Genomic DNA, 27,338 nt, shown 5'->3' on the forward strand with positions numbered 1-27,338 from the left:
CCGTGTGCTGCCCCAGAGCTGCTGCTGACCTGAGAGACAGACATCTGCAGGGTGATGCTGTAGAACCAGGTTCTAGACCTGGTCCCTAATGAGCAGGGTCTGTGCCTCCTTGATCTCTGGTCGCTTTAATCTCAGCCACGTTCCCTGCTTGGCACAGAGTGTGGCCGCTTGGTGTTGGTGACTGATGGCAGATGTTCAGCTCTTCCTGTGGTTCTCAGCCACTGCTAGTGTCTGGAGACATTTCTGGCTGTCAAAACTGGGGGTGTCAAAGAGGGTGCTGGTGGCATTCATTGTGTCCAGGCTGGGGGTGCAGTCCAACCTCCCAAAGTGCCCAGGACGGCCTTCCAAGGTGTCTACTCCCTAAGGACCATTGTGCTCAGGGGGAGGAACTTGGCTGTAACCCAGTCCACGCCCCAGAGACCTCTCCCCACCATGATCCCAGCTTAATTATTCAAACGAGGCTGACTAGAACCTTGGTGGCTCTGAGCAGGGTGGGAAGATGGAGAGCCCTTGGAATGGGGAGAATCCAGTGCCGACCTCCCCATGGATTCCAGGCCACTGAGGCAGTGCAGAGGCCACTGCAAGGTGGCCAGGCAGCTGGTTAGAAGAACAAGTGCCCAGAGTGGAGAAAGCTGCTGGGGACAGGAGCATCTGTGGACGCTGGTGGCCAGCACCGAGCACAGGAGTCAGGCCCAGTAGGACTCAGCGCTGACCCTGTCTGCTTGGCCAGTCGCTTGCCCTTTCTGAATGACCTGAGCCCACCAGAAGGCCCCGTGCTGCTCTCATGCCCAGGAGACACCCCAGAGGTTTGCACTAAGGCCAGAAAAACCACAGGGCACCTTTGCAACTCCAGAGCTGCGGTGGTAGAGCTGACAGGCCACGGCAGGAACACTTAGGGACAGGGACAGATAGGCAGACCTGATCCTGCAGGGTCTTAGAGAACCTGGGAGTAACTTGGGGTATGGGGAGCCCTGCGGAGGTTTGGAGCAGAGGAGGTTGGCAGGGTCAGTTGATGTCATCTTCAGCCATCGATGCAGAATGGACTGGAAGTGGGTGAGGGGAGGGGTGGTCCAGAGCACGGGGAGGGAGGCTGGGCTGGAGGAAGGTGATGGTGAAGGCGGAGATTGCAGCCCGGATCGCCCTCTGTGACCTCGAGGTGCTCAGAGTGTGGAAGAGGGACTCAACCTCGGAGTCCCTGGGGACTTGTGGGCTTTGACGACTAGGGGCAGCTGGCAGGATCAGGAAGGCAGGCAGAGCAGGGCCCGGCGTGGGCAGGGGTGCCAACGCTGAACTCCCCTGGGTCTTTGAGGTGGTTCCCAGTGTCGAGATGCTTTGGTTTGTCCCCAGGGACCCTGATCTTGACCTGTTGGGTTTCTCAGGCTTCCCCTGAATATTTTATTATTTCCTTTCAGGTCAAAGATCCCTGTGACTATATTTGGGGAAGAGTTGGCCAGAAAAGTTTGATTTGCCTAATGGATAGAGGCCCCCAGGGACCCAGGGGAGAGGAGGTTCCCAGGGCCAGGGCTCGGCTCTTTGAAACAGGTGCGATGTTGGATTAGCAGTGTCTGCCCTAGAACCGCACAAGGGGCGTCATTAAGTGTATGTAGGGGAGAATCACAAATACAAAGAGTCCCCAGGTTCTCTCTCTGCCTGTGGGTCACCCTGGGCAAGTCACGGCGTCTCTGTCTGTGGGGTCTGTGAAATAGCGGGGCTGGCTGCATCATCTGGCTTCTCCTGCTCTGACATGCTGTCGTTGAGCCCTGGCCCCGCTCTAGGACCAGGAGTCCATCTGGAGGACGAGGAGATTGCTCCACTGAGCCCCTTAACAAAAGAGAACGAGTCCCACGTCCTGCTCTGGCTCCTCTGGGTCAGCAGGTGTCTTCCAGAACCCACACACCTGTGTCTGGGGAGCAGAGGCGTTGCCCAGGTAGCAGAGCCCTGGGCCATTTGAGCAGCTTTGAGAAGCAGTCGTTGGAAAGGAGTGTCCCCCACCTGTAGCCCATGGCCCTGCCCGCTCCATGGCTGCTGTCTGGACCCTAGGTTGAGGTTCTCCAGGGCTCGTGTGGCCCACTGCTCTCCAATGCAGTCCACCCCTCCAGGCGGGGACCCCAGGTCTGATGACGGCAGTGTCCATGGTGTCCTCGCTGGTCCTGCTTCCTGAACACCTGCTTCTGTCCTTGTCATTGTATGAACGAGGCAGGTCCTCACAGGTGCCGCCAGCCAGGCAGAGTGTGGGCCTGCCAGGGCCTCACTGTGGAAAGAGGCCCCCAGGCTGCTGGGCAGGGGCGCTTCCTCTCTGCAGCCCTCAGGACATGCAGCTGGGCCCCAGTTTCACACTTGGGGACCCCGAGGCTCAGGGGGGTGACGGGACCTTGCTGGGCTCTGATCTCTGTCTGGCTCCATTGTCTGGACTCTAGAACATTTGAGAGAAAGGAAGGGAGTGGGGAGGAAGGGAGGGAGAGAAGGTCCAGCGGCAGCAGCTGGAGGCAGCACATTCAGGGAAGTGGCCACTGGCTGGCAGCTGGCAGAGTTGGGGCAGAGTTTGGAGAGACTGGCCCTCGCTGGGCACCTGGCAGACCCCGGGCTTTGCTTTAGAGGCTGGTGACCCCAGGGGAAAAAACCAGGGACCGCATCTGGGGTCCACCCTGGAGCCTGGTGGAGAGGTCAGCAGAGTCTGTCGAGGCCCCAGGAGTCCTGACTGTGGGTCCTTTGGAGCCCAGTCCTGCCAAGAGCATGTGCCCCAGTTCACCCCCGGAGCTGCCCACCTCCGGTTCCGTCCTTTCCTGGTAAGGAAGGATGAGTGTTTTGACAGTGTGACCGTTTGCACAACTAGGAGCAAGGACCCCCGCCTGCACAGTTAGAGGTGACAGCAGATTTGTCCTTCCTGTGTACACTTGGCAGGGTCCCCAGAGGCAGGTAGAGAGACTCTCAAACACCCCACCTTTATGTGAACGGCGCCCCAACGGGACCGCTGCTCCTAGGTGCCAGAGGCATCCTAACGGCGGCTTCTCAGGAGCAGAGCAAGAGTTATTGGCCGTCCAGCCGCGCTCAGCCCTGTGTCCAGAGCAACCCGGGGGCAGCCTGATCGGAGATAGCGTGCTGTTTCTCTCCAGCCTGCAGCCTCCTCCCCTCTCCATCCACCAGCAGACCCCAGACCAGACCAATAACTTAGCATTTTCATTTGAGTCCATCTGACAAATCGTTTTAGACGGAGAAAGCAATACTGCGTCTTTAAATGGCTACTTTGTCAGCGCGTCTCTGCGCTGTAAAAAGTCCTTTGTTATATGTGTCTAGACAGCACGCCAGCGGAATATTTGGTCTGCGTGAGGGGAGGGAGACCTGACAAGGTTGGATTCATTTACCGGCTTGTTTCAAGTGGGATTTCAAAACACTGGCTCGTGAGCTCGGCCGCCCGGTCGCCGGCCTCCTCCACACTGGCTTTTCTTGTTTTTATGATTTTTCGCCTGTTGGGGCAGTTGGTGGGAGGCGGCCGGGTCCCCTGGCGGGGAGAGTGGCTGTGGCTTGCAGCTTTTCTTCTTGTTCTAATTGTCCTCCTCACGACCGTCTAGACGTCCTGCAGATGTGTGTTCTCCGGGGAACCGGCTTTTCCCTCTGGTTACACTAAAGTGGGAGCTCGCAGGCGCCTCCCCCTCCCTCCCGGACTCTTCCTGAGCGCTCTGCCCTCCCTGAAATCAAGGCGCTTTGCCTCCTGGCAGGGTCTTTGTGTTTGTAACACATTTGCTTGACTGTGCTAATTTTACACCACCACCACCAAAAAAAAAAAAAAAAAAAGGAGAGAGAGAGAGAGACACGGTCCAGACGCCAGGTTCCTCCTCCGCCAGCGCCTTCTCCCATCTCTATCTCCTCTTTTATTTTGGGTGGGGGGGACATAGACTATACAGTAAAGCACCAGGGTTGGCATTTTAAGGGTGAACAAACCAAGGCTCCCTGGTGTGAGGTCTCAGATCTGCCGCATAGGTACACTGATCAGCCTCACTGCCACAGTGGCTAGGTAGGTCCCTGTGGCGGGAGGAAAGGGGACGACAGGTGTGGGGCAGAGCATCTCCCGGCCCCCAGCCACTCACCTCCCATCCCCCAGGACAGGCAGAGAGGTGGGCCCCCCTGGCTCCCCTAGACTCAGCAGTTGACCTTACCTTGCCCTGCCCGCTGCCAGACCCCAAGGTCCCCTCCCTTGAAAACTCTCATCATTGTTGTTGACCAGGCTGTTGACCCGGCTCCAAAGCTGTAAATTTCCACCCAGGATGGCCACCGTCATTAATCTGCCCTCTGGTTTTTACATAGTCGGGGGCACAAAAGGTGGGGGGGGAGCTAGGGTGTGCGGTCGCCAGATGTCTCCTGGGACCCCTGAATGGCATCTCGTTTCTGCCAGACGAAGCGAGTCTAGCACATTGTGGGGAGGGGTTGCACGTGTCATTGCAGGAGCCGGAATGAGGACATCCTACACCCTGAATGTCTGGCCTGGTCAGGGTGCAGAAAGCTCCTCCTCTTCCTTGCCGCTGGCCTGGGAGCCTGTGAATTCCTGGGGAGGGGAGAAGTCGGGCGACGGGGTTTGTCGTATTTTGAGTCATACAGTCACTGAGGTTTCCCTCCTTGTTCCCTGTGATTATATCTGTAAGAAGAAAAATCAAAAAATGAGATATTTCGAGGGGGAAGGAAGGGACCTTTAAAAAGAAGAACCCAAGGCCAAGTCCAGCCTCCCGCCCCAGGTCTGGACAGTGTGCCCAGGAGGCCGGCCCTGCTCCCGGCACGGCCTCCCAGTCAGGGTGCTGCTGAGGCAGGGTGGGCTGGGTCTTTGACTGGCAGATGCGTCTGCTCTGTAACTGGGTCTGTCCTGAAGTCATTAAAGGAACATGTTCACCCAGCCACCCAGCCCGCGTGGCAGGAGGAACCTGGCAGCATCAGCTCTGAGGTTCCCTTCCCGAGACATCAAAGCCACGCTCTCTGCTGGAGTTGGGGGGTCTATTTGGCATGCTCCTTAACCATCAGACGTCCCCGTTTTTGCTCTTTTAAGAAGCGGGGATCCCCATTCTCTCCAGTGCGCGCAGCTCCGGCCTTCTCGGGGAGATCTGAGCTGATGCGGGGTCAGACTCCCCGAGAGAGCCTGCCACCCAGGAGGCGAGGTGGGCAGGTCTGGGTGGCCCTGGGCACTTTGCCTTTCTCTCCTGGAGAGTGGGAGAAGCCAGAGTTCCGAGACAGTCTTGTGTACCGCCTCATTTAGGAGGCGAATTGCTGCTCATTTGTCAGGCAAAACAGATGTGGCGGGGAGACAACATCTATTTTCATAATTCGAAACAAATCTGGCGCGCCGCCTTCCTTTCAGCGGGGCCTGCTCATGCAGAAAACCCAGCTCGCAGCAGTTAGCGGAAGTATTTATAGCTCGCCCATTGAACTCTCCTTCCTCTGGGGAAAGCGGGTTTCTGCCGGCACTGGGGACACAGACTTCCTGGGTGGGGAGTGGGTGCTGCTGGACTTTCTAACATCGGAGAAAGGGGACATGTGGCCGCGGCAGCTGCGCCGTGGGACTCGCCAGCCAGCAGCGCCTCTTTCCATCTTCCAGCTTTGAGTGTTAGCCAAGTAGGGGGGCAGCTGGAGGAAGACCTTGAGGACACTCCTGGACACTCCAGGAAAAGCAGAACCTGAGTCCTCATTGTGCAGGGGCTGTGTGCTGAGGTTGGCGGGGCGCTGGGCTGTCACCCCCCCACTCTATATGCGGGAACACCCCGGCTCCGAGAGGGCGGCCTGCCTCAGTACCCTTCAGATCCACTCAGGGTGTCCTTCCCACCTGGAGCCTTTGCCGCTCTGCCCTCCAAGTGAGCATGGCTCTGTGTGTCTGAGGACCGAGGTAGGGACAGAGGGTGGGTCCCTGGGGGACCGGCCACGGCCAGCTCATTTGTCAAGTAGTTGAGCTCCTACTTTGTGCCCCCAAAGGAGCTGGAGATGGAGGTGGCCGGGAGAGAGACCTTGCACCTGCCCCACCCAGAAATCCTCTCAGAGGCTGGGAATGCCTAGGAGGACACCCAGGTCCTGGAGCTGCCCTGGCTACCTCCCTGGGGCAGGGTCTGCTGCCTCCCAGGACTGAGGCTTGAGGGATGAGGAGCCAGCAGGGGAAAGGGCCAGGAGAGAATCTCAGAGGGAAGAAGCCCAGAGGGACGGGGTCTGTTAAAGTTCTTTCAGTGACCACACCCAGTCTCAGCCCGCTGGGTCACCTTGACAGGGACTGGCCAGACTTCAGCACCCTCATCTGAGAACCCAGGAGCGGGTGCTCATTGTTCAGGACTCACTCAGATCGTACAGAAGTTTCTGATTCACCTAGGAAAGCCAGAAAGTATAGTTTTGCAAGACCCCACCATTGGGGCAGCCTGGGTGTGGGGCACCTGGGATCAATCACATGTGAGTCCACAGGAGTCCCAGGAAGCTGAGGGAGGGGCGCAGCAGGGCTCCTGTCACCTCCACGTGGGGCCTGCCCTGGGACAAGGCGACACTGCAGCCTCAGGCTGTCTTCATGGGCTGGGACTTTCTCCCACACTCACCCACTGATTGCAGCCGCCGTGAGCTTGCACACCACCCCGTGCTACCCAGGGTAGGGCTTCCTTCTGTCAGGATGAGGTCCATGCCGAGGTCAGGGTGCTCTTAGGATCTCCGTCGGGTGACTGGTTTGGGGACAGGGTGGATCCCAGTGGCAGTGATGGAGGCTGGGTTTGCTCATAACACCTGCAGCAGCACCATCAGGGGACCCAGCACCCTGGAGGAGCCGTACCTGCCTGTCGCCTGCCGGGGGCTACACTCAGGGCGGACACCACTAGTCAGTCACAGCGGGCTCTGTTGCTGGGCCCAGCAGCCCCCAGCCCCTTCCCACATGACTCCAGGCAGCACGCTGGGTGTGGGAAGCCGTCTGCCTGTTCCTGGTGGCACCCAGGGCAATGTGTGCCCCAGACCCAGGGCGTCTGGCAAGCAGGACAGCCGGCACCGCCCCACCGAGAGCCCCCCCTGACCACGCCACACGGGGCCATTTCGAGGGTAAAGACTGAGTGAAGGTACAGCTGTCCCTTGGTGTCCTCAGGACCCTCAGTCCCTTCTGTAGGACACTGTATTGGTACAGAACCCACGTGGTCCTCCTGAACCCTTGTGTCATCTCTAGGTGACTTAGAACACCTACTGCCAAGTGACGGCTGTGATAGTCGTGGTGCTGTATTGTGTAGGGGACGATGACCAGGAAAGAAGGACCGTCCGCGTGCAGCAGGGACACAGCCTATTTTTTCAGTACGTCTTACCTGTGGTTGGTGGGCCCGGAGGAGCTGGAACTCACCGCTGGGGAGGCCGGCTGTACTCGGCGTCCTAGAGGCCCCTGGACAGCCTTAGGTTTAAGGGCCCTCCCAAGGCCTTGGTGCTGCGAGTCCAGCACGGCTTCCCCCTTGAGGACCGTTGGGTCTCCCTTCCCTGTGGCCTGGGCCCCTGGGTTTCCATTCCCCGTCCTCCTAGAAGGGCCTGTGAGGGAGAGCTCACGTGCCCAAGAGACCGCTGCCCACACCTTCCCTGGCCCACCCATTCGCTTCACGAGCACTCAGGAGGCACCGACAGTGTGCCTGGCTTGGGTGCTTTCCGGGTGACCGGGTAGCTGCAGCTCCGCCCTCAGGAACGGGAATCCGGGTTTACAGTCAGCAAGCCCCTCTGCCCAGCTGCTTTGAGGTCACGCTCGTAGACCAGATGTCGGTCCCCTGCGGGCTCCCTGTGTGTGATGTGAGGCCTGCTGCCTCCTTCACGCTGGGGCCTAATGGGGGTCCACTCCCTGCCTGGCCGGCGTTTGCTGGACCGGCTGTGGGCCGGACACTGTGCTTCAGATGTGACCTGCTGTCTTATTAACCCGGAGTTTCTCAGTACTGTTGACATTCGGGGTGTGGGGGGGTCCCTGGGCATTGCAGAACGTCCCCCAGCCCACAGGTGCCCGTGGCACTCCCTCCCCAGGTTCTCCGATGTTGCCAGATGTCCCCAGGGGGCTACAGCACTCAGGAGGAACCACTGCCGTTCCTACCAGCGGCTTGAGGTGGCCACGTGGGTGCCTCGCCTCTTCATCTGTCCTGTGTGACGATGACATGGCCGGTGGGGACCTGAGTGTGGGTGATGTGTAGCTCTTTGCGGCCCGGCTGAGCTCTGTCCCCAAAGCTCTCCCCTGAAGGGTGAGTGACAGATAAAGCCACGCTTACCATTCGCTTGATCCCTGGGGCTTGTGGTGGGAGCCGGGGCCTGTGCTGAGTAGGAGTCCTGCCTCACGGTGACGGGCAGGGCCCCAGCCAGTGTGGCTCTTCCCCAGGGGTGGGTTCCAGTGCCAGTGCCCTGTACCCAGGGACTGGAGGATGCAGGCTCCGCCCTTCCCAGCTTTGCGGGGATTGCTGTGACTCTGGGAAACCCCCTGCCCCTCTCTGGTTTCTTCCTGTTCTCATCTGACCCATTTCGGGGGCTCCCATCCCTTCAGTCTCAAGAGACTCAACATCTAAGAGGCTCGGCTTTTGCAGGGTTTTCCCCTGGGTCCTTCGTAGTCACAGTCGTCCCTGGGACCCAGCGCCACTCGATGCCAGGTGACCACAGCCAGTTTGAATATCAGGCTCTGGCATCTTCATGGACAACCTGAGGTGTCAACTTAAGGTATCTGAATGGTTCCTCCAGTAAAGGAGTGACAGCCCCAGAGAGTGGCGGACCCCAGCAGGAACTGTAAACGCTGCAGCTCCTGCACCGGCCCCCCAAGAGGTGGAGAGTTACATGTGAACCATCTTCAAACTCTCAACTCTGTGCTCATGGCCACCCCCGGGGGAGTCCTCATGCAAGTTTGCCCAGCCCCGAAGCAGCCCTGCTCCAGGACCCTCTATAGATGCCTCAGAAGCATCCACTTTCTCCCTTGAATGTGATGGATGCTCTACCTCAGGGCCTTTGCACTTCAGTCCCTGTGTCTGTCTAGGAGTATTCTTCTCTAGCTCTCCTCATCTTTCAGGCTTCAGCTTAAAGGCCATCTCCTCAGAGAGGCCATCCCTGACTGCCCCATCTAAGGAAGTCCGCCCTCCCGGGCACTCCTTGTCACAGACATCTCCAGCTGGGATCAGGCCTCCTGGGACAACAGAGGACCCTTCTCTTCAAAGATACCCATGGTGCTTGGAACCCTGCAGGCCTGACTCCAGGGCTCAAGTGGCCCCTTGTGCGGAGTCTGCAGTGACCTCATCATGAGTGACGCATCCACATTTTATAGGGGTGCTCTGCCTGGAGGTGCTAGGGTGGTTGGGATGGGAATTGTTGGCGCTCTCTGGCAGGGGTCCTTTCCTGTGGCAGTGCGGTGCACTTTGATGCACCGTATGGAGCTATTTGTGCTAGGGATCATAGCCCTGCTTCCGGGGCCTGCGCTGGTGCTTTGACACAGCTGCTCTGGAGGTTTGCTGGCGTTGGGGGTGCAGGGATGGGCTGCGGGGGAAGCCTGCGGGGCCGCTCTTCCCCCTCAGGAAGGAGGCTGGGGTCTTTGCTGCTTGCTGCGGGGCAGACACCAGGAGCCATTGCTCCAGGTTACTTAAAATCTTCTTTCCTCCTTTTGAAAATTTAAATGACATGTTTAGAATTTAATCTTCAAACCTGGGAGCCAGACTCGCAAGTTGCGAGATGACAGCCGAGCTGTGGTTTCCTTTGGCTGGCAGCAGCGGCAGGTGGCGATGCTGCGGGGAGGGGAGGGGGCTGGGGCAGGGGAGGGGAAGCGCTTCCACTTGGCTCCCTCGTGCCCTTGCAGGAAGCCACGCCCCAAAGCTGGCCCCTTGATTGCTGCAGGCTGCAGTGCTGTCTTCCCCAGTGTGATCCTAGTGAGACCCAGGGCTGGGGACCTCCCAGACGTTCATTTTAAAAAAAGAAAAAAAAAAAAAAAACCAACGACCTTGCTATTTGGGGATAGTCGCTGATGGGGGCAGTTGTAGGAAGTAGACCTGGAGATGGCATGTCCCCGGGCCCAGCTTCCCAGCTGTCAAATCCCAGGTACCCAGTCCAGAGCGAGCGGCTGACGTTTGGTTTGACCTTGTGAGCTTATGTGGATTGGTGTGTGTGTGTGTGTGTGTGTGTACGTGTGTGTGTGTGTGTGTGTACGTGTGTGTACGTGTGTGTGTACGTGTGTGTGTACACGTGTGTGTGTGTGTACGTGTGTGTACGTGTGTGTGTACATGTGTGTGTGTACGTGTGTGTGTGTACGTGTGTGTGTGTGCGTGTGTGTGTGTGTGCGTGTACGTGTGTGTGGTTTGATTACACAGAGTCCCACCTGAGGACCTGAGGACTCCTCCTTCCACTGTTTATGGCCACAGTATCTCCTTCACTCCCGACTGTTCTCCGTCTCTACAGTTGTGTCATTTCAAGAGTGTCACATGAAGGGAGTCACGCGGCTGACCTTTTGAGACTGCTTTTTTCCCTCAGTGTGATTCTTTGAAGGTCTGTCCCGTTGTCGTGTGTCTCGCAGTTGTTCCTTTTCAGGGCTGAGTGGTATTCCTGTGCCTGGCTTGGCCGCCACTCCTGCAGGGCGCCGGGGCTGCCCCCATTCTGGGCTTTGACGGCACAGCTGCATGAAGACTCCTGCGTGCCTTCTCCTCCCGTGAACTTGAGCTTTGGCTCGTGGGCTTCGAGGCCCAGGAGGTAGCTGCTGGGTCCTGTGGTGGCTGCAGGTTGAGTTCTGAGAGACCCTGCGCTGGTGGTTACCCCCTGCCCTCTGGCCTCTGGGGAAAGACGTGAGTCCTGGCGAAGGATGTGGGACGCGGATTCTGTCCTCCTTCAAATATTAGTCGAGGGCAGCTGTTGGGGCGTGGCATGAGCTGCCAGGGACATGGCAGGACGAGGAGCAAGCAGCGCCCCCAGGAGTGTTCTTGCTGCTGAGGTCAAAGGAGTGATGGACAGGCCAGCCAGCACCCACACAGCACAGGTCACTTCTCATGGTGGCTGATGCAGTGCTTCCTATGAGCCAGCTGCTTTCTGGGCATTTTACAGGCATCACACAACAACCCCGGGAGGTTGGTTGTCTTTCAGACAAGAAAGCAGAAAAGCTACAGGTCAAGGGTCAAGAGCCACAGAGAATAATCCAAGCAGGCCCCTCCTGGCAGTGTCTGGTCATTAGGAAACACACAGAGCAAGAGTTGAGAGGACATTTGTGAAGAGCCACCTAAGGAGAGTACTTCTGGCAGACAAAATGCCTGTGCAAAGGCCCTGGGGTAGGGACAGGGAAAAGGCCAGTGTGTCTGGAGTGTGGTGAGCCAGGGAAGGAGATGGAAAGTGTGGCAATGAGGTGGGGGCCTCCTGGTGGTCTAAGGTGAACGTGAAGGGGCAGCTGAGACCCATGATGCTTTTGAACTTGCTGTGGCTGCTGGGTGGGGTACAACCTGGGTCAGCAGAGGAGGAGACTGGGGGACAAGGAGGACATGGAAGTGAGTCTTCTACCCTTAAGGAATGACCCTCGAGTTCCCCCAAGCCTCGGCCGGCCTGCAGGGCTCCCATGTTGGTGGCCAGAAGTACGGGCCGTCTCCCGCAGCTGGGCACACCTCTGGGCAGTTCTCATGCTGCTCTGTCCCCAAGGGCAGAGGGGTGACTGCAGCAGGTACCCTTAGGAGCTTCTGCAGCCGGAGCCTGGGCGCTGACCACCTGATCCGATGGGTTTCCTGGTTCTCAGGGTTCTTGCCCTTTCTCTCTGTCCCCCTCGTCCATGCTGATTGTTACCTGTAAACAAGTCACCTGCTCAGTGTCCGTCACTCTGGGTCACGAGATGCCCAGCTCAACACCCGGGCCACATCCGTGGTGCCTCATCCCCCTGGGCCTACACCGTAGGGCCTCCTCAGGGCCTGGCCTCCTGGGGCCCCAGCCCACGGCAGCCTCCCCTGGGCCTGGGTCTGCCTGCTTTGTCATCTAATGATGGTCTCTGTTTATTGTGCATTTCCTGGTGCCAGCTAGTGTCGGCGGCGAGCTGGTGCACAGGTGCTGGCCCAGGTGGTCCGTGGGCACCCCGAGAGGCTGACCCCTAAGGTGGAGGGCAGGGCCGCCCAAGGTCTCAGACAGCCAGGGACTGCATCTGCTCAAACCCAGACCTGGGCCACCCGCCTTTGTGGCTTTCTGTGTCGTGCCACGGAGCTCCAGGGAAAGGCCTCAGAGACGTGGCTCGGAGCCTCTGTCTTTCCCTCAGCCGGGAGTTAATGCTTCTGAGATTCACTGTTTCAACAGGAAGTGGCCCAGACAGCTGCCGGCCTCTTCCCTGTCTGAGCACCACTGTGGGCAGGTGCTAGGGAGAGACTGGCAAAGGGGACGCTCTTCCTTGTCCCTGGGAGCTCCCCATGCAGTGGCTCCTGTTGGTGCTCCTGTTGGCAGGAGGAGGAGGAGGTTGCTGTGGGGCAGCCAGCCCTGGGTTTTGAGGGCTGAAGAGGAGTCTGCCAGTTACAGACAGGACAGAAGGGCCCCTGCTTTCCCGGCTCCTGCCAGCTCAGAGGAGGCTGCAGGGGAGGCTCGCGCCTGGTGGAGCCGCTCGACGAACGGGCCACCAGACACAGACCCACCCAGCATGCTCAGTCGGTCGTGAGTTACACATTTTCTTAGAAGTCACAGCAGATGTCCCGTGTGGTATTTACAAAATTAACCGCCACATGGGAGAGTTTAGAACTGCCAGGGAAATCCAGAGAAGGACGAGGCTGCCCGGGCTGGGCAGTCGGGAACGGGGCTCGCAGCAGGAGAGCGAGCGTCCCAAGCAGATGGTCCGGCCTGTCACAGGGGCAGCGCTCGGGCAGCTGCAGCCGCTGGGAGCCAGGGTGCTGGCAGCTTCAGGCACGCAGGCAACCGGGAGGAGCTGGGGATTGGAGGAGGGACGGGCCCAGGGCAGCACTGCGGGGGCCCAGCAGGTAGCCCTCGTGGATGACAGCTGAAGTCTGCTGCCCACGTCACACACAGGCTGTGGGCATGGCCCCTGGTGTGTGCTCACCACCCGCGGCTCCTCCCCACGGCAGCAGTTGGGTGGGTGCTCGTAGGGTTCTGCTGCTCCAGATGAGGAAACTGAGGCACACAAAATAATTCCCTGGTGTCACGTTGGGCCCCTGGGAGGGCTGGGGTTCGGAGGCCAACAGACAGCTTCCAGAGAGCCCCCTGCTCCTAGCGAGCACTGGGTGAATGCAGTCCCCGCCCTGACCACTTCCTCCGCCCTCCCTGCTGTCCGACCCTGGCCATCCGTCCACCTCCCACCTCTGTCCAGGGCAAGACCAAGAATCGCTGGACCCCTCATGCTCTTGAAAGGCAGGGCCACCTCCAGGTCAGCGCCGAGAGACCCCTCCAGACGGTGCCCGTCGCAGGCTGACCCGGGGCCGCTCTCCAGCACGCGGCCGCATCAATGAGGCCCGTCGGGTTGAATGAGGCGCTATTGAGAGGCTGCTGAATGCCGCCCTTCCTGCCGCCTGTTCAGAGCGGCACTTTTTGTCCAAGAGGCTTGGAAACAGGGCCCCCGCTCACGTCCCTTCTCCCGGGTGCTGAAGTCCCGGCTCCTGTCAGGAAACACCAGGCTCTTGAAAGTCAGTGATTGAGAGAAACATCTGCTGGTTTCCAAGGAGCGCGAGGGCGGCGCTCGGAAACGCACCCGGGCGCACGTGCGGGGCTTCAGGGGCGTGTCAAGATTTTTAAAACTGAAATTACTGGTGCTCGTTGAAAAGTGCACACAGCGTAGAAATACAATAAGAGGAGAGTCTCCCCCTCCCAAACGTAGCCATCTTCATTTTGATTTTTTTCCTCTTTTTTCCTACAAAAATGGGTCCCTGTTATATTCTGTTCCAGTGTCATCGATTCTGCCCTGGGACAGTCACCAATGACCGCTCGTCGTGAGACCCGTGGACTGGTGGTCCTCAGCCAGGAGTGACTTGCCCCCAAGGACCTTTGTAGTGGCTGGTAACACTTCTGGCTGAAATGGGGAGGTGACTGTGTTTCTGGCGTCTCGTGGGTAGAAGTTAGGACCCTGCTGTGTCTGCTTCCTGGTCCCACTGTGTCCCATGAGGTGACCCCTCAGGGCTGGTCGGTGGCACTTAGGTGGTCTCTGGCTTTGGAAGCACCCCTCGCCCTCAGGAGGTCCTTGAGCGCCTGTCCTGGAGGTTTGGGGACCTCCTGTGCATTTTTCTGGTAAAATGATCTGAAGTTCAGGTTGCTGAGTTGAAAGGTGATGTGGCCCCCCCACGTGCAGCCGACAACCCCTGGCGACAGACCTGCTGGCCCACCCACTCCCCATCTGTTCTCTGCTTGCCTCGATTAACAAAGCACATCTGGCCCATTTTAAGTAACTTTCTGTCACACGGCACCGTGTCCATCGACAGAAGCCACTCCCGCCGTGAATTCACTCCATCCTGCCAATAACTCTCCAGAGGCGATTGATATTTTGCTGACAGTGGGTGTTTAAAGATGTTCGATGTCGGTGACAATAGAAAAAAAATCCCATTAGTTCTTTCCATTTGGATAATAGCAAGAAAGATAAAAGGCGCGGCTTCGTCTTTCCTATTGAAGGAGCGTTTAATCAGGAGGGTCCGTGATGGCCCCTGTGCTTTCCCAGGGTCCTGACTTCCCCACCCTGGTCCCCATGCCCGCTCAGACTCAGCATTCACTGTGGCCATGGCCACAGCCTCCTGCATGGCCACTTCCTGTGAGATGACCTTGGGATGCAGGGGCAAGGCCCGTCGGTCACTCAGGGGAGAGGGGCTCTGTGAGCTTCTGCCCCCGGGGTGAAGCGGGCAGCCTGCCCGCCCCTGGACCCACTAGCACAGGGTACCCTCAGGGGCGAACACTCAGCAGGCCGTGTGGTCAGTTTGCTTTGGTTTCTTTTACACCCAGCTCTATGCACCTTGGCTGCGGCTTCTCCAGGGCCCCTGGGCTCCTGCCTCCTGGGAAGACCAGCAGGTTAAGGAGGGGTCCCAGCAGAGGGTGGGGGTTGACTTACCTGTCAGAGGCTCACACTTGAAGGTGTAGGGGTTGCTGTCTTCACCCCACAGAGGTGCTCTAGGTGACAGTGCCTGAACTACGGTGCCAGCAGAGGGGACACACCTTGGTGAGCCTCTCCTGCTGCTGCCCCGGTGTGTGTGAGGAGGGGGGACGAGCACAGGAACCACTCCCAGAATCTCTCAGAAGTGGACAAGGCACTCTTGCCACGACCACAGGATGTGGGGACTGGGTCCCCTCTGTTTCTCCCCAGGTAAGGACACTGAGTGCTTCGCCAGAGGCCACAGTGAGTGGCAGGGCTGGAGCCGGAGCCCAGGCTCCAACCAGAACCTCAGGTTCTACCCACAACAGCAGAGCCAGGAGCCACAGCCCATGACCAACAGGGGACTTGTCCCCGCAGCTTCTGCTTCCTCCCAGCACTGGGCAGGATCTTGGGGTTACCTGTCCAGAGGCCAGCCGCCCCGCTGCTGCACCTGGGAGTCCTTCAAAAGCAGGGCAGCCCATTTCTAAATCGGAGAAAAGGGGCTGGGCTCTACCGCCTGCCTCCAAGCCTTCAGAGGAAAAGCAGGGTTAACTCACAGAAGTTCCAACCCCAAGAAATAAATGTGCCGTTGGGGGGTATTTGAACCGGCACCAAGAGCGATCAGAAAGTTATTCCTTTGACATCTGGTTCAATTTTACTTGAAATGCAAGGCGGGGAGCTGGCTTCTTATTCAAATGCCATGCGGCTGGGTGGGGAGGAGGGGCGTTAAATGAAGTGGCTGGAACCCCATCAGGCCCGGCTCTGCGGAATGACAATGAGGCCCGCCCCGCGGGTCTCATCCAGGCAGGCCTAACAAGATGAGATTTTCATAAATTTCAGACAGCGCCAATTCCTAATTCCTGGGTGTGTGGCCAGGAGGCCAGACAGGGCCGCGCGCAGGGCCAGGAAGGGCGCCGCTGCCCTCCGCGGGGACAGATAAGGGGATAGGCGTGGGCGGTCTGGGGGGGTCCGTCTGGTCTGGAAACCCCCAGGGTTGGACTGGCAGGAGGGTGGACTCTGCCCAGCCCTCCAGCCCAGGAAGGACTGAGCTCCAGCTCATTGTCCCGAGAATTAGGAAAAGCCACACCCACGTGGGGGGCCCCAGGCCAGCCAAGTTCCTCACACACTTTAACAGGGTCTCTGCAGCCCCCCTCATCTGCACCTGGGAAGTCCCCAGCAGGGACAGGGATGAGCTGAGGCTGCTTCTCAGAGAGCTCCAGTGTGCCACCCAGGTGGAAGCCAAAACCTCCCAGGGAAAAGAATGGCCTCAGCCTGGAGCTGAAATGTAAGGCCTCTGGGTCGCAGACTCAGGCACCAGCCAGGGCCGCAGGGGCAGCCCCTGTGTGGGCCTCCAGGGGAAACCACGGGCCGCCCTCCCCCACGCTGGTGGCTCTCACAGGCCCCACCACTTCGAACCGGGTGGCACTGGACCTGTGCAAAGTCTGATCTAAAGCAACTATATGCCGTGTTACACGGACGTGTCGCCGTGGATCCTTCCTTTATCAAAACTGAGGCTCGGAGCTTGACAGCTGTATTGCAATTGGCTTTTTTAACCCAGTAACGCCCCCAGCTGCGGCCACAGTGCAGGCGGAGCAAGGCGCAGCCGGCGGGGTGGACGCTGGCCCTGTCTGGCCTCCGAGCCGCACATCCAGGAATTAGGAGCTGGCGCTGTCTGAAATTTATGAAAATCTGATCCTGCCTGGCTCAGCCCCCACCAGCCACGGGGCTGTGGCCACACTGCAGGTTGGAGAAGCCAGAGGGGACGCGGTCGTACAGGAAGTGAGAGGAACATCTGTTGGTACTTTCTCTCGTCCCTGGCAAGTGCCCCGAACTCCTGGTGCATGGTTCCGTCCTGACCCCCAGGATTTTGCTCTGCATCTGTGGGGCAATGGGTGCCCCTGTGGGCCCCTTGGCAATGCTCCTGGCAATCAACTCCACCTGGCCCCCAGGCACCTTCATTACAAGCCCTTGGCTGGTGCCACCATCCTGCCCAGGATGCTGGCCCCGGGGCAGTGGGTCTAGCCACGAAAGCTCGGGCCTTGGGTGGGAGCTCAGCTGTGTGGGCTCTGACCAGCCGCCCACCCCTCAGAGTCTGTCTGGCCCCTCTGTGGAGCAGGGCCGGACACCAGGCCTGCCCTTGGCCAGTCTTGGCACTTGGTGCGTCCTCTCGCATGCCAGCCCAGCCGGGAAGGAGCCAGAGGGGGCACCCACCCCGCGGCCTCTGCAGGGGAGCACTGAAGGGAGGGCAGGCCGCACCAGCGAGGCCTGTGAACTTGGAGCCACTCACGAGGGAAGAGGGTGCCAGGTGAGAGGGACCTCACTGTGCCGCGGGAGACGGGCTCGGTCACTCCTGAGGGACGGCCGCCGGCACCACCACCCCCAGGGGAGACTTACGGAGGGGAGTAGCAGGAGCCGCTCCATGCCCCCATGATGAGGACAGGTGTGACACTGGACTCTGAAGGAAATGCTGGTTCTCTCCCAGGGCCCTGTCCCTTGGCGCCTCTGAGACCCTGAGCTCAAACTCTCGGCCCTGGGGACAGAGGCTAGGCAGAGGCTTTGGCCCTGCAGCTCAGCACGCTTGATTTCCAGGGGGTGTCAGCAGGGACAATGGATGCTTTTGTCCCTAAAAGGGTGTTTGTGACAACGGTGACGTGGGACTCTCTTTCTGCCCTGTTCTGAGCTCTTGCTTCCGTTGTCTCGTCCCTGCACTTTGCAGACGGGGGGCTTGGCTCACAGGGGTAGATGTGCCCTGGGTCACAGGGCTCAGCAGGCACATGTAAGGGGGCAGGGCGGGCACTGGTCAGACTGCACCTCGAAGTGTCATTAGGACCAGGGGATGGCAAATGCGTTGGGAGAATAAGACCCCAGCCCTGTTGTTCCCAGCTCTGTGACCTAGGGCACCTTGTCCCCAAGCGTCCTGTGTTCACCTGAGAATGCTCACGGTGAGTGGTGACAGTGAATTTGGACTGTGGATAGCACCGCCTACCGTCCTGCCTCCTCCCTCTTATCTGTGACCAATGGCCATGAGTCCTGTGGTCACAGCTCAGTGACAGCCTTGGTCAGAAGGGAGTGGTAGGACCCACCCATGGTTGTCACAAACTGGGCGTTGACTTAGGACGTCTGTGCTTCACGTCCAGGTGAAGGGGTGCAGGCCGTCATGTTAGGGAAACTGGGGCAGGATCAAGTGGTTCCATATGTGACGTTAGTAGCTGAGTGACATGCAGCCTAGGTATCTGGTTTTGGCTTGAAACTCTTAAATGACTGCCGGGTCTCAAGGGCGAGCGTGACACGGGTGGCCTTTAGGTTCTCTGGAGAGTTCAGGGATGTGGCCACACCTGGACCTGCCCCCACGTGGTTCCCACTCCTTTGCCGGGGCCACGAGGCAGCTGCCCAGCTCTCCAGCCTCCCAGCCCCGTCCTCCCAGTCTGGCCTCCCTGTGTCTTGTGAAACAGAGGATTTCTGGGCGTGGAGAGATGTGTGCCTCCTCGTGCTGTTTCGCGTCCACTCCAATGCTTCTCTTCCCCCGTGGACCTCTGCTGAGCAATTAGCGAGCGGTTCAGAGGAGCCCAGGGACTGGCGGAGAAAGGGGCTCCTTCTGCACTCTGTGGCCTGCCGTGGGCACAGACACGAGCCCTGGAGGCAGCGAGGTCCAACTCAGGGTGTTGGCAGGGAGCAGGCAGATTAAGACAGGGTGTGGTCCGGGCCGGGCCGTGTGGGGCCAGGGCCAGGGGCCAGCACCAGACAGTGTGGGTGGACACCCACAGCTCCTTTTGTTTGATGCCAAGCAGGAACATAATTGAGGCCAGGGACTGTGGAAACGGAGGGCAGCCAGCCTCCAGTTGGTGGCCTCGACCAGCGGGTGCTTGCCACATGGTGCACTTCCTGAGGTGGAGGCTCCTGTGCCTGAAGGCGAGGCAGGTGTCTCCCAGGTGTGCAAGTGCAGCAGAGGGGTGGGGGCCGCAGCCCCTCAGCCCACAGCCAAGGGTTGTCCTCAGTGAACCCAGCCGAGGGCCCTACGCTGCTGGAGGGGGATCTGGGTCTGAGGCTGACCCGTCCTCCATGCTCACCGTGTGGGAGAGTGGGATCAGACAGACCTGGAGGAGAGTTGGGGCCCCGTCCTGTACCCATGACACCTCCACGTCAGTGTCTGCCCAGGGGTCCAGCCTCCAGCCTCTGCCAGGAGCCCTCCTCTTATCCTCTGGTCCTCTCCCTGTGACTTCCACACCAGGGGGCTGCTTGCTTGGGCCCGCGGGCCCACCTTCCAGGAAGTCTCCCTCCACCTTCCTGGGATGCTCCTTTCTGTTTCCAGAGCATCTCCGCGGGCTGCTGGGGGGCGCTGTACTTGCCCAGCCGCAGCGGGTGCTGGGGGGACCCCTGCCAGCCGAGCGTGTCCTGCACACAGCTCTGCCTCACCTGCGGCTCCCCAAACATCACAGGGAAACTGCAGCAGAGAGGGATCCCGCACCCTCTGCCTCAGCTGCCACGCTGACCCTGGCCCCTGCGCCAGCCTCGGGAATTCCCGTGACTCTCTCTACCCTCTGGGCCTGGATCCGGGCTGTCAGCTTGTAGGTGTAGCCCGGTGGCTGGTCAGTTTCTCTTTTTGGATAACTGTCCCCTCTGTCTCCCTTATGTGAGTTTTCTGGGTCTGTCCCTAATGGGGTCGGTGGCCCAGGGACCCAGTAGCCGCATTGTGCTTGTTTCTGGGAGTGATCCGCCAATCTGGACAGGTGCCCATTTTGTCCACCCCACCAGGCCTGCATGGGTTTGGTTCATGTGCTGCCGCCCACTGCCACCTGGGCCCCAGACCACCCCAGGAGAGGGCAGCAGCCCAACCTGGGTCCCACAGCTTCCAGGGCCTGGGACAGGAACAAAGCAGGCCACACCAGCCTCCCTCCAGGCCCAACGTGGGCAGAGGCCTGGAGACAACGGAGGGGGTGTCCCTGGCCGGGGTGAAGAATGCATGGGCTTCGGGGGCACTGCGGGTCCTTCTGGGGTGTGGGTGTTGCACAGAGCAGACCCTGTGTGTCCCTGAATGCGCGGCTTTGTCCTGGACCTAGCAGACAAGCCCGCGCTCTGCAGAATCAGGTCAGGATGCCCAGGCTCTGGACACGCCTTTCCTAGGGAGATGGGCGGGGTGACCACAGTGACCAGCCCAGCCCAGCCTCTGCCCTCCCTGTGGAACCCAGGCAGCCCGGGAGCTTTCCGCCAGGAGGAGCCCCGCCTCCTCAGGGGTCTGCTCTGCTCACCTAAGCCCTTGGTACTGCGTTCCCTCACCTGGCTCCTCCAGGGTCAGATGGGGCAGTATCCAGCCAGGAGCCGGGGCCAAGCTCTGCGGGGAGGGCCCGCCAGCTCTGGGTTCTTGGACTTGGAGATCCCACCCCGCACCTCTGTGTCTGCAGGGGCATTGCCCTCTGGGCCTGACCAGCCCTCAGTCCTCACCGTGCAGGTCTGGCGGGGCCAGCTGAACCTGGATGGAGAGCTGGGGTGTCCCCCGACCAGGGGGGTGACAGAAGCACTGGTGTGTAGGATGATGTGCCCTGCACGGGGCTCGCGGGGCTATTCTTTCGCTGGGGTAGTGTGGCTGGCTGTCCGGTGGGATCCTTGGCCCACTCCAGACACCATCTGACTCCCAGCTGTGATATCAAAAGTGTCTCCAGACACTGCTCTGTGTCCCTTGGCATGGTGTCCCATGGAACCAGGGAGTGGTCGTGCACGTGTGTGACGTGGCAAGAGAAAGCAGTGTTCTGATGACCTTGAGGGACACAGTGGCGGGAGGTCAGGGCTCAGGAAGTGGTTTGGGGAGAAGCTTCTTTTGACATGTCCCCTAGAAGGGGTTGCTCTTGCCTGAAGCTCTAGGGAAGCCGGGGCTGGTGGCAGGAGAGTCCCCGCGGGGTCTGGAGCCTGGACCCAGTGGTGACATTCGGTCCCCTGCGTCCCACTTCCCAGAGCAGAGCTGAGGCAGTGGCCTTGTGTTGCGCATGTGGCCCGGAGCCGGGCTAACTGCTGCGAGTGCCGGGCAGCACCGGAACCTTCTCCCGCCAGGTCTGGGGGAGGCACATTCCTGCGCCGCGGGCCTCCTGGGCCAGCTGCTGCCCCTCTGCCAGTGTCACTTCCCAGGCACCCGGCATTCTGCCCGTTGCTGGGGGCTCTGCTGGCACCAACTGCGGCCAGCTGCCGAGGCCCAGACCCGCCTGAGTCAGCAGAAGCTGCCCGGCTTGGGCAGGATCAAAATAACCTCCTTCCTTTTCCAGCGCTTGAGGGTTCTTCCGCCCTCCAGGGGAAAACACGCCCCCTGCAAAAAAAAAAAAAAAAAAAAATCTAAAAAATGAGAATTGTAACATCTGAGCCATCTGGAAGGTGTTTTCTGAGGCCTCTGTTCATCTGTGTGTGTCGGGGCGTGTATAGGGGTGTGAGGACGTGGGGTGAGCTCTGGTGTGAGCACGCCCGTCTCTCTGTTCCGCCTGTTCCTCCCACACCCAGTCCCAGGTTCCCTGTAGAGGTGAAGGGGCCCCACCTTTTGCTACAGGTGGCTGAGAACCCAGGGCAGTGAGTCCTTCCCCAACCGCGCCCCCCCCCCATTGCCGCTTGGGGTCAGGTACTGCACACAGGTCTCACCACGGCCCTGGGCACAGGCTTTGAGCTGCGTCCCCTGCACACAGGACAGGGTGTCTCGAGATCCCACCGTCCTGAGTCTTCTGGCCTTCCTGCGCCGGCAGCCTGGGTGGCCTGGTCTCACGTGTCCCTTGTCCCCACAGCGGAGCTGGAGTTCGTCCAGATCCTCATCATCGTGGTGGTGATGATGGTGATGGTGGTGGTGATCACCTGTCTGCTGAGCCACTACAGATTGTCCGCACGCTCTTTCATCAGCCGGCACAGCCAGGGCAGGCGGAGAGAGGACGGGCTCTCGGTAAGTGTGGCTTCGTCGGCATCCTGGGCCCCCTTGGCAGGGGAGGCCCTGGTGAAATGCCCTCTGTGACCCCACCATGGTGCTGGAAGGAACCAAACTTCAGGGACAGAGGACAGGGCTTGGTCCCCTCCTGGCCTCCGCTCCCTCCTGTTCACAGGAGTGAAGACACCTGCCTGGGCACAGCCCTGAGTGCCGAGGGCCTGGGAGAGATGGGGAGCAGGTGGAGGCAGGGCTGGGAGCCCCCCCTTGCTTCCTGAGCCTCTGCTGTGTGCCCCAGGTAGGACGTTGCAAGGGCCAGGGTCGGAGCAGTGCCATGAGGTCCATCTTCCCGTCTGTTCCCACTGTGGTCCAGGATGCTGCGTAGGGACAGGCCTGCAGGGGGAGCCAAGAGCAGGAGGCCACTGGGGCAGGTGATGGCAAGACAGGTGTTCTAGGGACATTCAGGGACCAGAAGGGACAAGCAGCTGGCATTTGACTCTGTCCAACAGGGTGGGATGGTAGGAAAGGTGGCTGCAGTTCTACAGCCATGATCCAGGCTGAAGGGGTGGGTCACATGCCAGTTCCTGCCAGCGTGTGGTCACAGTGCCCTGGGGAGGCAAAAGGACCCTGGGATAGACCCTTCTGGAGCCTGAGTCTCAGCCCAGCTTCACCAGTCCCAGCTGGGCACTTTGGCCAGATCCTGATGCAGAAAACGGGGCCCTGGCTCCCTTGGTGTGAAAAGGGTCATGACGCCCACCCCCAGAACGCAGGTCTTCCCCACCCCCACCCCCAGAACTCAGGTCTTGGCACCAAGTGAGGTCTCCGTCCTTAGTGGCTGGAAAGCACTTTACCCATTCAGTCCCTCAGCTGACGACCTGTACCCAGTGTGCACTGTGCACCTGGAGTCCCCCTGGCCTGGAGGAGAGCACAGGAGCCAGTGTCCCGCAGCTGCTGCTGGTGGCCACGCACCAAGACAGGGAACTCTCACGCTGTGCGGAACCAAGGTGGCCATACTAGGAATTCCAGGGCAAGCCAGTCTACGGCCAGGTTGCTGGGGACAAAGGGGGATTGTGGGGGTGGGAGAAAGACAGCACGGCCCCTCCGCACCCTCAGACTGAACCAGCCTCAGATCAGAGATACCAGGGGAAGAGTGTCCGGTGGCTTCCCCTCTGACATCCCCTACAACTGAGCAACCACCTGGAGGTGACTTAAAGCATGGGGAAGGGGTGGGGGGTCCATGCCACACCATCCTCGGTGCCCAGGGGTACTCGGGGCCAACTGCACTGCGCAGGAGAGCGCTTGCTCTTCGTCATCATCCTCTCTCTGACGCTGGAGCTGTGAGCACCACTTGGCCTTCTGAAAACCCCGGCAGTGTCCCCTCCAGACTCCACAAAGCCTCGCCTGAGGGGGGAGCCCCCAGAGTAGGAGCACCCAGCTCCCTGGGGTCTGTCCTGCTGTGGGGGTGCTTTAGCAGGGGCAGGCTTGTGCGGCGTGTGCCTGGGACGCAGAACTGAACACCGTGGGTGGGAAGCAGCTGTCTGAAAGGGAGGCTGGAAGTGACAGGGAGGAGGCAGCATGTGACAGTTCCAGGGCCGTGCGTGGCCTGTCCCCAAGCTGGTGCTCGCAGGTGCCTGAAGGGTGGTGACAGTCTAGGCAGTGGTGGGCAGGGCTCCCCAGTTCCCAGGGACTCCTGGGGCTGGCAGTGGCACCCAGAGTCTGGGCTGAGCCAAGTGGGTGTTGGCTGAGGCCCAAGCCAGCAGGTGTGGACATCTCTGCTCACGTCAGGCCCAGCCTCAGTGCGTCACCGGGTTGTCAGGGCAAGAGCAGTGGCTCTGGCACTTCTGACGGGGACACTGGGCACCCCGGGGCCCAGCGTAAGTCAGGAGGCCTACCACGTCTTCTCTGAACCTGCCGCCTCCGCCGCCCGGGGTTCCTGGTGTTTATTTGCTGTTGTCACCCCAGCAACAGCAGCTGCTATCTGTGGAGCCGTGGAGACCCGGAGCTCACCCTGCTCTGCAGAGGAGAAACGGAGGCTCAGAGAGGTGGAACACTTGCCCCGGGCCACACAGCCTGTCCGTGGCTGTGTGAAGAGCCCTGGCCAATTGGAGAGGATGGAGTTAGCTGAGCTGTAGGAGGAGCAGCACCGAGGCTCTGAGTGTGGGGCCATCAGTGCCATCCTCAGGACCCAGCCCTGCAGCGGCACCTGGGGCTTGCTGGAGGGACAGCAGGATTCTGGCAATTGCTTCCCAGACACCTGGGCTAGGAGTCTCCCCAGGGAAGCCTCCCGGGGTAAACAGGAGCCTGTTCAGCCTGAAGCAGGAGGCGGCACCTCCCCTGGGGACCCCCTGCCAGACAGGGCACATCTGAGGAGTCTCTGGGCCCTTGACCTTCAGGGAGACCTGAACCTGCCTGGGGCTGGGCCTGCCTCTCCCCTGCCCACCCTGACCTCGTCCCTGGCATAGCTTCTGGCCATGGTCCCTTTTCAGGTGACCCGGGAGTCCCCTCCTACCAGCAGCTCTCCTCGCCTTACTGCCTTATGGACAGGTCATCTCTCCTGTCCCAGGATTTGAGGGCCACCCCCTCTTGCTGGTCCGGCAGCTGTCCTGTGATGGCTGTTTCCTCACGTGTCGCACAGGGCAAGACAAGTGGTCAGGGTGAGGCTGGAGTGCAGGCCGCACCTTGCCGGGGAAGCCAGGACGGACTCATTGCTGGATACAGTGACATCCAGCCACAGTGACATAGGCCTGGGTCAGAAGGGCTTGTCCCAGCTGGACAAGAAAGTTCTTAGGAAGCTTTTTCACCTCCTGACGAGAACGACATTAGAGGAGGAAAACCTTATTGGGGGCCCACGGCTTCACACGCCTCTGTCCATAGACAGCCAACGCCATTCCCTGGGGGGAACCCAGTCACCCCACCTCCAGACTTTCTTGCCTTGACTCTGGTGAACTCTGGGGGGACTCCTCCCACCTGCACCATAACAGGAGGGGATTTACCCATAAAGGCAGTCAAGGTCTCACCTGGGAACAGGTGTCACCGGGTGGAGGCCTATTGGGGAGGAGGCACCTTCCTGCCTGTTTCTGAGCATCCCCGAGCCTTGCCCACGGGTGCCAGTTGGGCAGGTGGGCCCTGCTCTGGGTCTCCTCTCCTGCTCTTGTTCAGTCTTCATCCCCTCTGCGAGCAGCCATGCCCGCCCAGCCGAGGTCCCCCTGGAGACCCAGGGCTCACCCAAGGCCTGGGATGGAGCCACCCTTTATCCTCTTTGTCCCCAAATCAAGCCACAGCCTGATCTGCTCTCTATGGGGGCCTGCCTGCCAAGGGCCAGTTTCCCAGGGGCAGGGGCAGGGTGCAGCCAGGCGGGGTGGCAAGCAGCCAGCCAGGAGAGGGAGCCAGGCCTGGGGAGGCCGCCGTCCCAGAGCCAGGCCCTGTGCTAGCCAGAGGCATCTTCTTTCACTCTGTGACAGCCCCCGCTGTGCGCCTGCCAGATGTTTGGCCTGCAGAGTTTCAAGGGTGGCCATCTCACCCGCGCGAGGGAGAGACTGTTACTGGAGAGGTGTCAGAAGCGCTCCCCCTGACCTTGTGGCACTGGGGCCTCCTGGGAGTCTGCCCAGCAGCCTGTGGCTCTCAGTGTGGAACTGAAGGCAGGTGGGGGTCGTCAGGATCCTAACCTGGCCCTGAGGGCCCACCGCCTGCTTGGTTTTTTGGATTTTTCATGGTGATGGTTTTGTTTTGGGGGCTTCTTGTGGGGTTTTTTGGTAGTGGGGATGGAACCCCGAGGTGCTTACGACTGAACCACATCCCCAGCCATTTTTATTTCTTATTTTGAGACAGGGTCTTGCTAAGTGGTTTAGGGTCCTGCTGGGTTGCGGAGGCTGGCCTCGAACTTGCCACCCCCCATGTTTGGCACGTGTTTGGCACCAGCAGAAGAGCTAAGTGGTGACAGACCAGCAGGCCCATAAAGCGGAAATCCTCTTCCTCTAGCTCTTTGCAGAAGTGGCTGGTGGGTCCCCTGTCTGATGGGGTCTAGATGGGGCAGCTGTGAACAGTCTGGATGTGTCCACTTACAGAGAGTGGGGAGCAGAGCACACAGGAGCCACAGGTGTTCGGGAAGAGGGGCACGAGGAGCAGGCTGGAGGGGAAAGCAATTCTGTAGGGCAGCCTCTGGGGCCTGTCAGCGGCTGGGTTTGGGGTGGTCAGCGGGAGCTGCAAGAGTAGCTCCCCCCTCCTGCTTCCCACCCCTGACTGCCAGAAACCATCAGGGATGAGGTTCCAGAGAATTCTGAAACTTGTGCCTGTTCTGTACCCCAGGTCACACACTTGGACCTGGTTCTATCCAGCAGCTTATGTACTCAGATGGTAACCTGAGTACCTGCTGTATACCATCTGGATGCTGGGCACTGGGGACAGACAGTTATGGGCAGAGACATGGCCTGGTGGTGCTAAAGGGGCCTGGGGAGCCAGGAGGGGGCTTGCGTGGCAAGTGCTGACACCAGCCTACTATAGTGACAGGAAGACCTGCTGGGGAACCACTTAGGGTACAGCAGGGCTATAGGGGTATGAGGTGTGGGGTGTGGGTCCCAGGATTGAGGTGGAAATTTGGAGGCAGCAAGAAGCCCAAGGTTTTCAGCAGAGAGGTGGTGGGTAGAGGTGGGTTGAAGGAGGTGACCCCAGCTTCTGTGGATAGGAAGGGCCCTGGGAGTAGGAAGGGCCCTGGGGGTGGGGGAGTAGGAAGGGGGCAGAGCAGAAGCAGCAGCCCTTCTGCAGATCTTCAAGGACCTCACAGACCAGAGCATGTACAGCCTCTGGGAGCCTGTTAGACAGGCGTTAGCCCACCCGGCCCCCGGGGTGGAATCTGCATTGTACTAGGTCTCAGTTGGCTTGTCTTTGGGGTCCAGTCTGGAGGTTCTGGTTTAGGTCTTCCCTGTCTCCCAGATGCCAGGGACGGGGCTGGGGGGACACACCACACTCTCTGTGTATTGGAGGAGGAATCGGGAAGTGGGTGAGATGAGGATGGCCAAGGAGGAGGGTCAGGCATGGCCTGCAGGGTCTGCCTTGTGCAGCCTGCAGGTGCCGTCCATGTGCTAGAACACGGGCCAGGATGAAACCTGACCTCTGGCTAAGTGCATTCCTGCAGGGACAGTTGTGACAGCCAGCGCCCCCAGTGGCCTACAGGAGATGTGGCCTTCTGTTCCCACCCAGGCTGCCCGGGAGGCAGGTGAGGAACCTGCAGGAATCGTGGCTCCCAGCAAACCTGAGGCCATACAGGAGCTCACGACCTTGGTGGTGACGTCGGTTCTTGGTGTAGATGTTTGCCCAAACTTAGCTCATTGTGTGCTTTGACTGTACAAGTTGACTGCACATCAGTCACATCTCCATGAAGCCCCTCAGTGCCATCTGGGCAACTTACACAAACTGCTCGTGGCAGTTCCCCTTTCCTGAGAGGACCTGCTGCTGGCCCAGAATCCC

The 27,338-nt window shown here is 59.9% G+C and overlaps 1 protein-coding gene across 1 annotated transcript in view; it reads left to right on the forward strand.

Moving 5' to 3' along the window:
• Positions 1 to 27,338, forward strand: part of Pmepa1 (prostate transmembrane protein, androgen induced 1) — a 50,238-nt gene that overhangs the window by 17,982 nt on the left and 4,918 nt on the right. The window contains exon 2 of the mRNA XM_076851914.1: positions 21,745 to 21,896. Coding sequence (XP_076708029.1) covers positions 21,745 to 21,896 — 152 coding nt within the window. The remainder of the gene's footprint in view (positions 1 to 21,744; positions 21,897 to 27,338) is intronic.

Source organism: Callospermophilus lateralis, chromosome 3, assembly GCF_048772815.1.
Source record: "Callospermophilus lateralis isolate mCalLat2 chromosome 3, mCalLat2.hap1, whole genome shotgun sequence".
Classification (NCBI taxonomy): domain Eukaryota; kingdom Metazoa; phylum Chordata; class Mammalia; order Rodentia; family Sciuridae; genus Callospermophilus; species Callospermophilus lateralis.